At 39.2% G+C, this 15443-nt stretch overlaps 1 protein-coding gene across 2 annotated transcripts in view; it reads left to right on the top strand.

The window, feature by feature from the left end:
• The window catches only part of MAST2 (microtubule associated serine/threonine kinase 2), a 203645-nt gene that overhangs the window by 16338 nt on the left and 171864 nt on the right, over positions 1–15443 (top strand). For both annotated transcript variants that reach the window (XM_022575586.3, XM_022575583.3), the window contains exon 2: positions 11726–11873. In XM_022575586.3, the coding sequence (XP_022431294.2) occupies positions 11726–11873 (148 nt within the window). The remainder of the gene's footprint in view (positions 1–11725; positions 11874–15443) is intronic.

Genomic DNA, 15443 nt, shown 5'->3' with positions numbered 1-15443 from the left:
GACCAGGGATCGAACCCATGCCCCCTGCAGTGGAAGTGCAGAGTCTTAACCACTGGACTGCCAGGGAAGTCCTGATTGTATGAATCTTGTTCTTTAGTACATTCCTTAGGAATGACCTGTTGGAACAATATTCCCTGAGTTATTTTATATTGATAACATTTTGCCTGTGCCCTTTACCTTGAAGGTTAGTTTTCCTGGATATAAAATCCTGGGCTCATACTGCCTTTCTTTGAGTATCTTATATATGTAACCCTGTTTTTCTTCTGGCATAAAGAATTGTTGTCGGGACTTCCCTGGTGGCACAGTGGTTAAGACTCCACGCTCCCAATGCAGGGGGCCCGGGTTTGATCCCTGGTCAGGGAACTAGATCCCACATGCCTGCCACAACTAAGGAGCCTGTGTTGCTGCAACTAAGACCCAGTGCAAATAAATAAATATTAAAAAAAAATGTTGCCATAGTCTGATAGTGATGCAGGTTTTTCTAATAGGTCATTTTTTTTTAATGCTGAAAGGATTTTTCTGTTAAAGTCCAGTTATTATACTAAAATATATCTTGGTGTTGGTCGTTTTGGATTTATATGTCATGCACGTGGTGTGCTCTTCCAGGATGTAGTTTTCATATATATAGTTTTAATTTCAGCAAAGTTTTTGAATTATAATTTTAGTATTGATATTCGTTCTGTTGCCTTGCTTTGATTTTCTTCTGCAGGGACTTCTATTTGCTGTATGTTGGATCTTCTTTGCCTCTCTTCAACATATCATTTTCTCTCAAACATTTTTTTTCCTCTTCATAAAAAAATAAAACAAACAGAAAAACCCAAAACATTTCATCTTCTGTGCCTCTTAAGGCATTATCTCTTGTTTGTATTCTGTCTTGTGTTCCTTCAAGTTTAGTCTTTTTTTTTTTTTTTTACAATGGAATACTATAATGAAATAAATGAATGAACTCCAGCTACATGTATCAATGTGGATAAACTCAGGAAACCTAATACTGATTCGAAAAAGTCATGAAAGAATATGTTTATATAAAGTTGAACAACATGCAAAATTTTACAATATATGGATGCAGTAATATGTTGTAAAACCATACAAAAAAGCAAGGCATGAAAAATGACACTGGTTACCTCAGGCAGGGGAAGGCGATGTGACTGGGGAGGGCTACATGGTGGGTTTTGTCATTCAGAAATGATTTGTTTTTGAAGCTGGGTGATGGGTACAGGTACATAGGTATTTGTTTTATAATTTATTCAAACTGTACAGATATGTATATTATAAAATTTATAATGTATTATCATGAAAAATAAATAAAATTAAAAAAACAGGAATAATTGGATAGAGTACTTGTGGGAGGGTAGATTGTTATAGGACCCTCCCTGAGGTCAGAGGGAATAAAACACTACTGCTGAAGTGGAGCTAGATGTGTAGGCGATTTCCTTGTGAAACATGGCTGTGAATGGGAACAGAACCCAGAGAGCTGAGGTGATGGTAGGAGGAGGGGCAAAGAATGATTTTTCTAAGATGGGAGATACTAGACTATGCTTGTTTGCTGCTGGGAATGACACAGAGACCATAAAGCAGGACCAGATGGGAACATAGAAGAGAAAGGGAATAATGGAAGGGGAAGGAGGGGCCCGGGTCTAAGGCACTGGGCCTCAGAGATAAGGAGAGGTCCTCAGGCCCTTCATTGTAACAGGAAGGAATGAGACAAAAGATGAACACAGATACTGGGAGGTTTAGAGATTCAGTGGTGGGAAGATGAAGGCCCTGGAACAATTCTCCCATGTCTGATGGCTTTTATTTTGTCACTGAAGCGTGAGATAAGATCATTTTTCTTGGTTCAGCTGTCTTCCATCAGTCTGTGAGTGAGTCTTCACTGGAGCAGTGTGGCATGGTGGTCAAACATGTAGGCCTTGGAGGCAGGCAGGCTGGAATTTGATTTTTTGCACCCATTTAACAAACATTTGCTGAATCGTGCCTTATGCCAGTCTTGTCCTGAGTCCTGCTGAGGGTGCAAATGTATATGGCCCCTAGTCTCAGGGAGATCACTCTCTTTACGGAGCAGCCGGGAGGTGGGGCCCGTCATTTCTTAATTGATCTTTTATTTCTAATTTTTTCTTAAGCTCTCTCACCTCACTGGTGAGTTTATTTGAATCTGATTCATGTTTTGTAGCATAAATGTCTTTAGTAAATTTTAAAATCATATGTTACAGAAGGAAATGCCAATGTATTTATCTGCATTTTTACTTACTGTGTTCTTTCTCTGTTCCGAAAGTTGCTTATTGTATTATTTCCTTTCTGTTTAGAGAACTTTCTTTAGCCATTCTTTTAGGATAGGTTTGCTGCCAATAAAGTCTCTTAATTATCCTTATTTCTGAAGGTCATTTTCCCTGGTTATTGCTTCTGGTTGACAGTTCTTTTCTTTCAACGCTGGAAAAATACTGTGCTGCCACTTTATTCTGGACTACATAGTTTCTGATGAGAAATCTGTCATTCAAACGTTTTTGTTTTCTTTTGTTTGTAATTTTTCTGAATTTTAATTATAATGTTTCCTGGCATATTCCTGTGGGTTTATTCTGCTTGGGGTTCACTCAGCTTCTTGAATCTGTAGGTTTATGTCTTCTTCACACATTTGGGAGGTTTTCAGCCATGATTTATTCTAGTACTTTTTCTTTCTTTCTCTCTTTGTCCTTTCCTTTTGGACCCCAATGACACAGACATTAGATCTCTAATTACAAAACCATAGGTCCTGAAGCCTCTGTTTACTGTTTTCACTTTGTTGTTCATGTTGAATAACTTCTGTTCTTCTGTCTTCCAGTTCACTGTTTCTTTATTCTGTCCTCTATGTTCTGCTGAAAAGCTTATTCACTCAGTTTTTTTATTTTGGTTATTATATATTTCAGTTCTAAAATATCCATTGGGTTCGTCTTTATGTTTTATTTTTTCCTTTGATTCAAGTATGGATACCTTTGCTCATTGAAATATTTTTATCATGTATGTTTTATACTCTTTTGTCTCTCATTTCCTCTGTTACTGCCATCTTTTGTGTTGAAGAAAAAAAATTTTTTTTTGGTGTAATGAACCATTTTGATCCCCTTTCATTTCCTTTTGTGTGTGCTTTTTTTATATTTTCTTTTTGCTTTGCCACAGCGATTACACGTAACATCCTAAATTTATAGCAGTGTAGTTTGAATTGGTACCAACTTCAATAACATACAAAAACTCTGCTCCTATACACCTCTATTCTCCCACCCCCCTTTATATTGTTCTCACAAATTATATCTTCATACATTGTGTGCTCAGTAACATAGATTTATAATTATTTTTATGTATTTGTCTTTTAAATCATGTAGGAAATAAAAAGTGGAGTTATAAACCAAAACTATAATAATGCTCACTTTTATATTTGCTCATGTAGTTACCTTTACTGGAGATCTTTATATCTTCATATGGCTTGAAGTTCCTGTTTTGTGTCTTTTCATTTCAACCTGAAGGATTCCTTTTAGGGCTGGTGTAGTGGTAATAAACTCCCTCAGCTTTTGTTTATCTGGGTAGAAATCTAAGTTGACAGTTTTTCCTGTCAGCACTTTTTTTTTTTTTTTTGCGGAATGAGGGCCTTTCGCTGTTGTGGCCTCTCCCGTTGCAGAGCACAGGCTCCGGATGCGCAGGCTCAGCGGCCATGGCTCACGGGCCTAGCCGCTCCGCGGCATGTGGGATCTTCCCGGACCGGGGCACGAACCTGTGTCCCCTGCATCGGCAGGTGGACTCTCAACCACTGTGCCACCAGGGAAGCCCCTGTCAGCACTTTAAATATGTCATTCCTTCTGGACTCCATAGTTCTGATGCAAAATTGGCTGTTAATCTGATTGGGGATCCCCTGTACATGATGAATTGCATCTCTCTTACTGTTTTGAATATTTTCTCCTTGTTGTTAGCTTCAACAGTTTGATTATGATATGTTTAGATGTGGGTCTGAGTTTAACCTACTTGAAGTTCATTGAGCTTCTGAACATGTAGGCTCATGTCTCTCATCAAATTTGGGAAGTTTTCGGCAGTTATTTCTTCAGATATTCTTTCTTCCCCTTTCTCTCTTCTCCTTCTGGGATTCCCTTAATGCATATATTGTTTCTTTTGAAGATGTCCCCCGGTCCCTTAGGCTCTCTTCACTTTTCTTCATTCTTTTTTTTTTTTCTTGTTCCTCAGACTGTATAGTTTTAATTATCTTGTCTTCAAGATTGCTGATTCTGTCTTTGCCTGCTCAAATTTGCTATTGAGCCCCCTACTGAATTTTTCACTTACTTATTGGTCTTTTTATCTCCTGAATTTCTGTTTGGTTCTTTTTAATAATTTCTGTCTTTTTGTTGATAGTCTTGTTCATTGTTTTCTTGATTTTCTTTAGTTCTTTGTCCATGTTTTCCTTTACTGATATGACCATGTTTAAGACAATCAATTTAAAATTTACTGCTAAGTCCAATGCTGGGCTTCCTCAGGGGTGGTTTCTGTTAATTTATTTTGATTCTTTGAGTGGGCCATACTTTCTTATTTCGTTATATGTCTTGTGATTTTTTGTTGTTGTTGAAATTTGGACATTTCGAATATTGGTAACTCTGGAATACAGCTTTTTCACTTTCCCCAGGCTTTGCTGTTTTTTGATCGTTGAAGGCTGTAGTTGTCCATTTGTCTAGTGAGTTTTCCAACCTTTTTTGTAGAAACTGTATTTCTTGCTGTGTGTGATACTGAAGTCTCTGTTACTTAGCTTGTGTTTTGATGAAGATTTCCTGGATTGCCAGGAGCTAAGCAAACAAACACACATCCTGGTCTTTGCAGATTGACTTTGTGCCCTCCTTTGGCCCTTAGCCAGACTTGTGCTAAGTCTAGGGATCAGCTTGAGATGAAAGCTTAAAATCTTTTTAGGTCTTTCCTGAGCATGCATTTCACCCTGGGCTTTCTAAATTGCCATATATACACAGGTGTTTTTGATTGCCCTAATTTCCCAAAGAAACTCTCCCTTTTCTCACCCGGATCTCAGGCAGTCAGTTGAATGTCTCATTGTTAATCTTTTGCCCAAGTGGCTGTGGGTGTTTGGATCACCTTACAGGGTTCTAAGCAATACTTGCTGCTTTTCCACCTTGAGAAGATTGTGAGTTAGGTGAAATAGAGAGGAGTGCCTTGTGTTAGTCCTTCAGGTAGTCTCCAGATAAGTTATAACAGGTATAAACGATAAGTTGCAAGTAAGGTCTGTTCTGCTCCTTCTGGAACCAGGGGCCAGGGTCCCACACTTGGAACACCAGCTGATGTCTTTAAGATTGCCTCCACATCAAGGAGTGGGTAGGGTGAGGGCAAGTAAAAATGCCACAAAGCTTTCCTACCATTTTTAAGTTGACTTTTTTTTTAAAATAGATTTTATTTATTTACTTATTTATTGGCTGCATTGAGTCTTCCGTTGCTGTGTGCAGGCTTTCTCTAGTTGCGGCAAGCGGGGGCTACTCTTTGTTGCGGTGTGAGGGCTTCCCATTGTGTTGGCTTCTCTTGTTGCGGAGCACAGGCTCTAGGCGCACAGGCTTCAGTAGTTGTGGCACACGGGCTTCAGTAGTTGTGGCTTGCGGGCTCTAGAACGCAGGCTCAGTAATTGTGGCACACGGGCCTAGTTGCTCCGCGGCATGTGGGATCTTCCCAGACCAGGTCTCGAACCCGTGGTGCCCTGCATTGGAAGGCGGATTCTCAACCACCGTGCCACCAGGGAAGCCCCTTAAGTTGACTTCTTGATTCAGCATTCTCTTGGTTGCCGTAAGCCTTTGACTATTTTCCAGAGTCTGACAAAGGTGGTTCTGACAGTTTCTGCTTTTTGTTTGTTTGTTTGTTTTCACGTCCTTTATCTCATTTGATTTTCTCTTTTTTTAAAATTTTTTCTTTAAGTTTATTTTTTTAACATCTTTATTGGAGTATAATTGCTTTACAATGGCGTATTAGTTTCTGCTTTGTAACAAAGTGAATCAGCTATACATATACATATATCCCCATATCTCTTCTGTCTTTCGTCTCCCTCCCTCCCACCCTCCCTATCCCACCCCTCTAGGTGGTCACAATTTCTGCTTGTTTTTCAGTGTTTCTGTGGGGGAATGTTAGCTTGGAGCTGTGTACTCCACCATTTTGCTGATGTTATCTTTCACTTGATTTTAATCTTTGTTTCCCCAGTGATAAATGATGTTGAGAATGGTTTCATGTGTTCATTTGCCATATTTGCCTCTTCTTTGCTGAAATGTCTCTTTTTTTTTTTTTTTTGCACGGTATGCGGGCCTCTCACTGTTGTGGCCTCTCCCGTTGCGGAGCACAGGCTCCGGACGTGCAGGCTCAGCGGCCATGGCTCACGGGCCCAGCCGCTCCGTGGCATGCGGGATCTTCCCAGACTGGGGCATGAACCCATGTCCCCTGCATCAGCAGGTGGACTCTCTACCACTGCGCCACCAGGGAAGCCCCTTGCTCATGTTTTTTTATTAGCTTGTGTGTTTTCTTATTATTGAATTGTGAAAGATCTTTATATATACTGAATGCCAGTCTTTCTCAGATGTGTTTTGTAAACATTCTTCCTCCTGTGTGATTTGTTTTCATTTTTTAACAGTATCTTTTGAAGAGTAGTAGTTTTTAAATTTGTTGAAGTCTATTTATAAATTTGTTCTTTTTAAACTTCTGCTTTGTGTGTTATCTAAGAATGCTATCTAACTCAAAAGTATAAAAATTTATTCTTGTATTTTCTTCTGAAGGTTTATACTTTTAGGTTTTATAGTTAGACTCATGATCCACTTAGAGTTAATTTTTATATATGTTGTCTTTGATATGCCTGAGGTATGGGTCAGGGTTCTTTTTTTTCGCATGTACATATCAAGCAAAGGTTTTTTGATAAGGATTAAGAGAATGTACTTTGATTAGTGTGGCACCTGGGTTTGACTCTTGGCAAGGTAGGTCAGGAAGACTCTGCCATAGGGTATGGATTTTTCTTCACCTACTGAATTTCCATTCATATGGGATAAGACAACTCCTATTGAGAGCCCAGGTTCTTAGCCTGATAGACAAGTTTTTAATGTTTAGACTTCTGTTTTCAGCTGTGAATCCTTTGCTTACTTCTAATCCTATCCTTAGTAGCATGACACAGTATAAACACAACGCTAGCCTTGTGGGTAAAGTTAGCCTGAGATTTGCTTTGATATTGTGGAGGAGGGAGATGGTTCTGACCAAGAGAGGGAGGACTCTCTGTGAGGACTCCCAGAGCAATAGGCAAAATAGCTACAACTTAGTACTCTGAATTAAAAGAGAAAGCAATAAGCTCTTAGAGTTGGAAGGAGCATGTAGAAATTGTGTAGTCAGGCAATTTTCAACCTTTTATTTTTGACAGTTGAAATTTATATGTCATATATTAGATATGTTATTGTTATGATAGATAAATACACATTATATGTAATTTCTGGCATGCAGGCTGTAATTCTGCCTTTTAAAAAATCTCACTTAAGAAAGAATGTAACATAAGCGAACTGACTTTATTTCATTGATAGTATTTACCAAGAACCTGCTTTCATTTAATTAAGAGAGTATACTGATTGCAAACTTGAGTACTTTAAGTCAATTTCAAATAATTTGTGACACGATCCTCACAATTGGTCAACATATATTTGTGTTGATGGCATCATATTGAAAGTTTTTATTTAGTCTCGTGGTTCTCAAACTTTAGTGTGCTTCACAATCACTTAGAGGGCTTGTTAAAACACGGATTGCTGCTACCCTCCCCCAGAATTTCCTATTTAGTAGATCTGGGGTGGGGCCCTAGAATTTGCCTTTCTAACAAGTTCACAGGTGATGCTGATGCTGCTGATCTGGGGACCACATTTTGAGAGTCACTGCTTAGGCCAACTTTCACCTTACTTTTTCAGTATCCTAGGGGCACAGTCCATTCCTTTTAAGACGGCCTTTTTTCACTGTTAGATGGTTCTTCCTATAATTAAACCTACTTCTCCTTCTGTTATTTTTATCCAGTATATCAAACTGGCCTCTGAAGTAAGAAGTTTACTGTCCTATAACAGAGGAGATAGCCCTCTTGTAGTTGAAGAGAGTTATTCATGTCTTCTTTGTTTTATTTCTTTCACATTAAATGTTTATAGTTTCCCTAATAGTTATTGGAAGAGTACTGCAATTTGTAGTTATGTTAATATTGCCATAATAGTATTTTATTTGTAACCTTGTTTCTCTTGCTATATTCCCTGGGATTCTATCCAAGCCAGAAACCTGGAAGTCATCCTAGGCTCCTTCCCCTCCTTAACTCCTATTTTGCTGAAGAATCATTTGAGTGTAGAAATGATAGGAACCAAATAGAAATTTGATCCAATTTAAGCAGAAAGGGGGAGCTTACTATAAGGGTACAGTGGTATGCCGTTAAATCTGAAAACATGTGGTTTGGCTGGATCTCTCATAAGTGACTAGAAATGGGAACTAGAAAACTGCAAGAAGCAAATTAGTTTGGAAGTTAGAAAGGAAGTTCCTCTTCCCATGCCCTTTTTCTTTCTTGGGCTATGTGTGGTTCTGTTTTATTTGCTTCATTCTCTTTTCCTGTCTTTTAATGAATTCTTTGGTAAATTCAGTAATGTTCTGCTGTTTTAAAAAGTGCAGTCTAGCTGAGCAAGAGAAGCAAGATACAGAACAGTTCATACAGAGTGATTCCATTTATCTAATATTCTGTTCGAAGCCTGGATAGTAGTTACCCTGGAGGGATAGTGTAGTGACTAGAAGGGTGCACAGGGGGCTTTCTGGAATGCTTGGTTATGTCTTTTTTTTTTTCAATCTTGATGCTGGTTCCATGGATATGTTTAACTTGCAAAATTTATTGAGTTATATGCTTAGGTATATGTACTTTTCTGAAATGAGTAATATACTTAAGTAAAAGTTAAAAAGACGTCCTGATTTAAAAGTTAAATTTCATTTCCCATTTATATTTCCTTCCCTTTGCAAAGTTTAGACAGGGGAGACTTGGAATAAGAAGGTGCATGATCTGCTTTCATTATTCCTCTCCTCTGTTTTCTGGCTTCTTTACTTTGGTATGTTATGATAGGGAATAGGGAGATTGAAAAGGATATGACTTTCTTTTGGGACTTCCCTGGTGGCGCAGTGGTTAAGAATCCGCCTGCCAGTGCAGGGGACACAGGTTCAATTCCTGGTCCAGGAAGATCCCACATGCTGCGGAGTAACTAAGCCCCTGTGTCACAACTACTGAGCCTGTGCTCTAGAGCCCATAAGCCACAACTACTGAGCCTGTGCTCTAGAGCCCATGAGCCACAACTTTCTTTTAACTGGTGCTGATCTCGTCCTATCGGTTGTCGATCCTTTTGTGGCTAAGACTAACTGTTCATCCATACAGTGTAGCAGGCATCCAAGTGCTGGCTCTCTCAAGTAGCTCATTTGTAAGGTATTTTTGGGATACTTTTCTTTCCATATTGCCTTCACATAGGATATTCCTTCAGCATGGTATCTTACAAGGCCTTCTCACTTCCCTCCACCCAAAGCTGCTTGCTGGGGTGTTGCTTCTGTGAATGGCCAGCCCTTTTTGGTGGGTTACCAGCATTAGTGCCCAGACCCTGCTTTCTTCATGGTTTCTACTTGATGCATAGGTACTGTTTCATCCTCGACACACCAGTTGGTGGGAATATAGGCTGTTCCCTTACTGCCTTCTCTTTTCGCATTGACTACTCCTTCCAATTCCCCTTTCTCCCTGCTCATTTCTGTTAGAGTTGGATGGGCACATCAGTAGATTTAATGGTACAGTGCCTAAATATCCCCCTTTATCCTTTTATCCATTTACTACCAATTTTAAAAAAATTTTTTATTTATTTATTTATTTATTTGGCTATGCTGGGTCTTAGTTGCGGCACGTGGGATCTTTGTTGCTGCGTGCGAGATCTTTGTTGTGGCCTACTGGATCTTTTAGTTGTGACATGCGGGATCTTAGGTGCAGCATGCGGAATTTAGTTCCCTGACCAGGGATTGAACCCGTGTACCCTGCACTGGGAGCGTGGAGTCTTAACCACTGGACCACCAGGGAAGTCTCATTTACTACCAATTTTAAAAATACTTTTTCCTCGGGAATTCCCTGGTGGTCCAGTGGTTAGCATTCTGTGCTCTCACTGTCGAGGGGGAGGGCCCAGGTTCAATCCCTGGTTGGAGAACTAAAATCCCACAAACCACGCTATGCGGCCAAAAAAAAAAAACCCCGCAAAACAAATGAAAAAAACCTTTTTCCTTTTCTCTTCAGTTATTTTTCATCAACTTCACTCTTCTTTTTATCCTGGGGTATTTGTAAATTATATTCTGGATGGCCACCACTAAGCAATGTTTGTACTTTCCTGTGTGTGAACTCACCGGTCACAGTATATGACCCTAGAGGCTTTATTTACTTATTTTTAAATTATTTATTTGGTTGCGCTGGGTCTTAGTTGCGGCAGGTGAACTCCTTAGTGGTGGCTCACTGACTCCTTAGTTGTGGCACGTTGGCTCCTCAGTTGCAGCTCGCCGGCCCCTTAGTTGTGGCATGTGAGCTCTCAGTAGTGGCATACATGTGGGACCTAGTTCCCTGACTAGAGATCGAACCTGGGCCCCCTGTATTGGGAGCACAGAGTCTTAACCACTGTCCCACCAGGGAAGTTCCCTCTAGAGGCTTTAAAAAAAATCTTTTCTCAAGGAGGCAGGCATTTTTCCATTTATTTCCCACCCCCCTGTGGCTTTATTGCTATGGTATGGTATGGTATGCTATTGCTATTGTACTAGTTGCTTGTGTCTTGTTTTTCAAATGGCAGGTAACATAGATTTCAGTTATTTATTTCTCCTTATGCTTCTCATTTTGTCTTTGTACTGTCCAGGTCAGATTGATGTGCTACTTATCTGTGTTTGTTGTAGCTTCCTTCACTGAAATATAAAAGATAGGCCTCATTTGCCTTATTTTTTATTTTTTTACCCAGAATATTGTCTCATTAATGCTGCTAATTAGGTGGGTGTTTGCTTTAAAATGTCTGCATCTTGATGATGCTTACTGAGTGAGGAGGAAGTGGCATTGGGATGGGGTGTTTATTTACTAAAATACTAAAATAAACATTTAACGTGAAAGACTAAAATAAAGGCAATGGGAAGGCACTGTCAATGCTTCATATTGTCTGTATTTCCTCCATTGTACTATTATAATTTTTCATTGAAAACATGAGTTTAGCTCCTATTATAGACATAAAGAAGGCTCTGAGTTTTACTTTAGCATTAATTGAATGTTAGGGGTATTTCTAACTTTGTATGACAGGTAAAGGAAGGTCTATTATTTATGATTTTTTAAAAACTAAAATATACTTTTCTTTACTAGATACAGGAAGAGTGTGAATAAATGGAGAAAAGTAAATAAACATAATTAGACATGTACTCATTATGGATAATATATCCTGTCAAAGTGCCTTATTGTGTCACCTTGTGAATCTCATCCCCTATTTTTCCTTTGGCATTTTATACTCAATGTCCCACATCATTCGCAGCATACCCAAACAGCTGTCACTAAGAAATTTGTTTCTGGCTTTAGCTGTTGAACAGGAAATATAAAATGTTTGCACTTTTTAACTGTAATGAATGTTGTAGAGATATTTAATATAAAGTTAGTTCTTATACTTTCAGAAAAGACATTAAAGGCTTATGTTTTACTTTTTTCACTTTGAAGGATGTGATAACTGGACTTAGTCCCCTGCTCTTCAGGAAGCTCAGTAATCCTGACATACTTTCATCCACTGGAAAAGCTAAACTTCAACGACAACTTAGTCAGGATGACTCTAAGTTACGGAGAGGAAGCCCGGCCAGTTCTTCGTCAGGTAAGTATCTAATTTTGTTTTCTTTTAACAGTTGTGGGAATGGGACTTCCCTGGTGGCACAGTGGTTAAGAATCCGCCTGCCAATGCAGGGGACACGGGTTTGAGCCCCGGTCTGGGAGGATCCCACATGCTGCAGAGCAACTAAGCCCATGTACCACAACTACTGAGCCTGTGCTCTAGAGCCTGCGAACCACAACTACAGAGCCCGCGTGCCACAACTACTGAAGCCCGTGTGCCTAGAGCTGGTGCTCCACAATAAGAGAAGCCACCGCAGTGAGAAGCCGGTGCACTGCAACGAAGAGTAGCCTCTGCTCGCCGCAACTAAAGAAAGCCCACACGCAGCAACGAAGACCCAATGCAGCCAAAAAACAAAAAAACCCCCAGAGTTGTGTGACTGTTTTGTCAATATTTAAGGGTATATCAACTGACTTGGCATCTTGACCCCTTCTTCTGTTGTAATAGTGTTATATAGAACACTTGTGGGTAAGGCTGTCTTCCTTTCTTTACTGTTTCCCTGTTTCCTCATGGCATCTCTGAATGCTAACCTCCTGAACCTGCTGAGTATTTCCTGGTTGACCATTATCACTGGTTATTCCCTTTCAATATGATTTGTGCTCTCTGCTTACTTCTGTAGACTTCACAAACTTTGCTTCTTTTTATTTTCTTTTTTCTCTTATTTCCAAAACTCATTCCAAAGCCCATAGTGCCTCCCCACCTCATCCATAGAAAAGTCTTAAAAAATTCAAAGGGAAAAATTAATACAAGGACATCATGCCCAAATAGGAAGCAATTAAAATGTGGCATAGTTTTAAGCAATCAATAGAGTATGGAAGAAAGAGAATCCATTTGACTTTAGTTGAAGAAGCAGATGTAATCCTGTTACATTCCTTGGCCTACTGTAAACAGTTTTCAGTTTCTTTTTATTTTTATACCTTTTCAGGGCTGTTCCCTTGGCTTTCTCTTCTCACTCTTCTATTGAAATTTTATTTTGTCAGTCATGTATTTAATCACATAGAGCTATTTCTTGTTTGTTTTTTTCCCATAGCATTCTGCTCTTCTTTTAAGGATGTATTTATCTTCTAATTCTCTATGAGTAAATAGATTTTTTATTTTTGGATTAAAAATTTTCTTTTTTAAGTTTTCTTTTGTTTCTGAATCAACTTTTTTTCTTTTGAGCACCTAACAACCAGAATCCATTGCTGTGCTCTGAGATGCTAATAAATCCCTTTTATCCTGTGAGGTAATTGTCTGGCTACTGGGTGGTACAATGTGGGAATGTGGTTGTGTTTGACTGTTCTGTCTATAGATTTTCAGTTACTCTGATTTCAGCCTTATGTCTTACTTTATGTCCTCTTAGGTATCTAAGTACTGAGTACTGAACTTACCTGAGATTTTGCAGGGCAGCCTGATGCCCCATTTAATTACAAGCTCCACTAAGCTTATTATACCTCATGCCTTTCTTTGCCCAGTTCCATTGGTTATGATTCATCTATATGCTTTAGATTTTCCCCAAATTTTGTTCATTCCCTCGTAGAGTGTCTATGTGTCTGTCTCTGTCTCTCTTTCTCTCTCTGGTGATAGCCTTTATTTGTTTATTTATTTTGTTTTTATTCTCTCTCTCTTTTTTCTGGCCGTGTGGCGCCATGTGGCCATTTTGCCGGATCTTAGTTCCCTGACCAGGGATTGAAGCCGGGCCCCTGGCAGTGAGAGTGCTGAGTCCTAACCACCAGACCGCCAGCGAATTCCCTCTTTATTCTCATTTAATGGAGTTTCCTGGGGGACAAAAATACAAGTATGTGCTCAGTCAGCCATCTTTAACTGGGAATATTTCTTAAAAATATCCTCAAATTATTGTAAGAATAATAATTAGAATTTTTAAGAAGTTTTCTTTTTTTCTGAGTTATTTGTTTACTAAAGGGCTAGTTGCTCCAGTTGTTCATATTGTTCCTTCTGTTTTTAAGTTGTTTGTGTTCCTCAGATTCTTGGCAGTTCTTGGTATGCTTCAAGCCCTGACCAGTAGATGTCCAAATGGGTTTCTTCTGCTGTTGTATAAGCCTCTTTCCCTAGCAGGCCCTTATTTTGAAGGGAGATAGAGTGATACTAGCCTTTGTATATGTGGATGGGGAAAGTTAACAAACTAGCTTTCCTTTAGGTTATATAGATCCTCATCTATAGGCAGATCGCCTGGAGAGCTTGGCAACATTTGCAGAAGGAAGAAAAGAAACCAGGCAGGCTCTGCTCTGGGCTTGTGGAAGTTTTGAGTACAGAACCATTATTATTTTTTGTGGAGCATTTTATGGAAAGACTTCTCATTAAAGCATGCATTTGAGAGCAGACTTGAAAGATAACTAGATTTTTTTTTAATTGTGTATTTCTGATCAAAAATGTAAAATATCCCAGTTATAAAAAATTTGAGTACAATAACATGCATCATGTCAAAAGTGAAGAGTCCTTCTTAATCTTTACTTTCTTCTATTTTCCCTCCCTCCAAACCATTTATATATACTCCATTATATTTAAATATACATTTAAAATCTTATATAAATATATATAAGCTTTATTTTAAAAATGAACATTGGGATCATAAGCTATATGCTTCCTTTTTAAAAAAATTTTTTTTGCGATACGTGGGCCTCTCACTGTTGTGGCCTCTCCCGTTGCAGAGCACAGGCTCCGGATGCACAGGCTCCGGACGCACAGGCTTAGCGGCCATGGCTCACGGGCCCAGCCGCTCCGCGGCATGTGGGATCCTCCTGGACCGGGGCATGAACCCGTATGCCCTGCAAAGGCAGGCGGACTCTCAACCACTGCGCCACCAGGGAAGCCCCTAAAAAAATTCTTTTTATTTTTAATTTTTATTACATTTTGGCCGCACTGTGTGGCATGTGGGATCTCAGTTCCCTGACCAGGGATTGAACCCGTGCCCCCTGTGGTAGAAGCGTAAAGTCTTAACCATTGGTCCGCCAGGGAAGTCCCTATATGCTTCCTTTCTGCTATTTTCACGTAACAGGAAATGTTGAACATTTTTCTCTTGACTACATGTTCAGCTGCCTCATTATTTTTAATGGGTTCAGTATGTCATTACATGAAGATTATAATTAACTGGTAATGATCATTTATCTTATTTACAATTTTATTATGATGAGCATTGCTAGGGAGATGTTCTGGTCTACTTTTTTTTCTTTACATTCCTATAAGTGGAATGCTGGGTCCAAGCATACTCAAATTAAAATTATAATAGGTTTTGCTAAATTGCCCTGCAAATAAGTTGCATCACACTTTGTTTGCAGTAAAAGGATATGTTATAGCAAAAACAAAACCCAAACCTCCTTTTGCTCATACCTCTTTATAAAGTGGGTATTTCCATGACAAATAGGATTTTGCCAGGAAAAAGAAGGGTTTTCAAGTGAATTGATGATCAAGATAAAGCCTGCTGAATATGCAGGGCAGAATATTTAAGTTGAATGAGTGAATGGGTTTGTAAAGAGTGGAAGGAGATCAGGCCAGGAAGATAATCTGGATTTACGGAGGATCTTTTTAGTGTTTTTTAGTGTTTTAAAAGTGTGGCTT

This window comes from Delphinapterus leucas, chromosome 1 (genome assembly GCF_059928025.1).
Source record: "Delphinapterus leucas isolate spDelLeu-1000000601 "Yukka" chromosome 1, BTC_Dleu_Yukka2, whole genome shotgun sequence".
NCBI lineage: Eukaryota > Metazoa > Chordata > Mammalia > Artiodactyla > Monodontidae > Delphinapterus > Delphinapterus leucas.
This window is presented reverse-complemented; position numbering and strand designations above follow the sequence as displayed.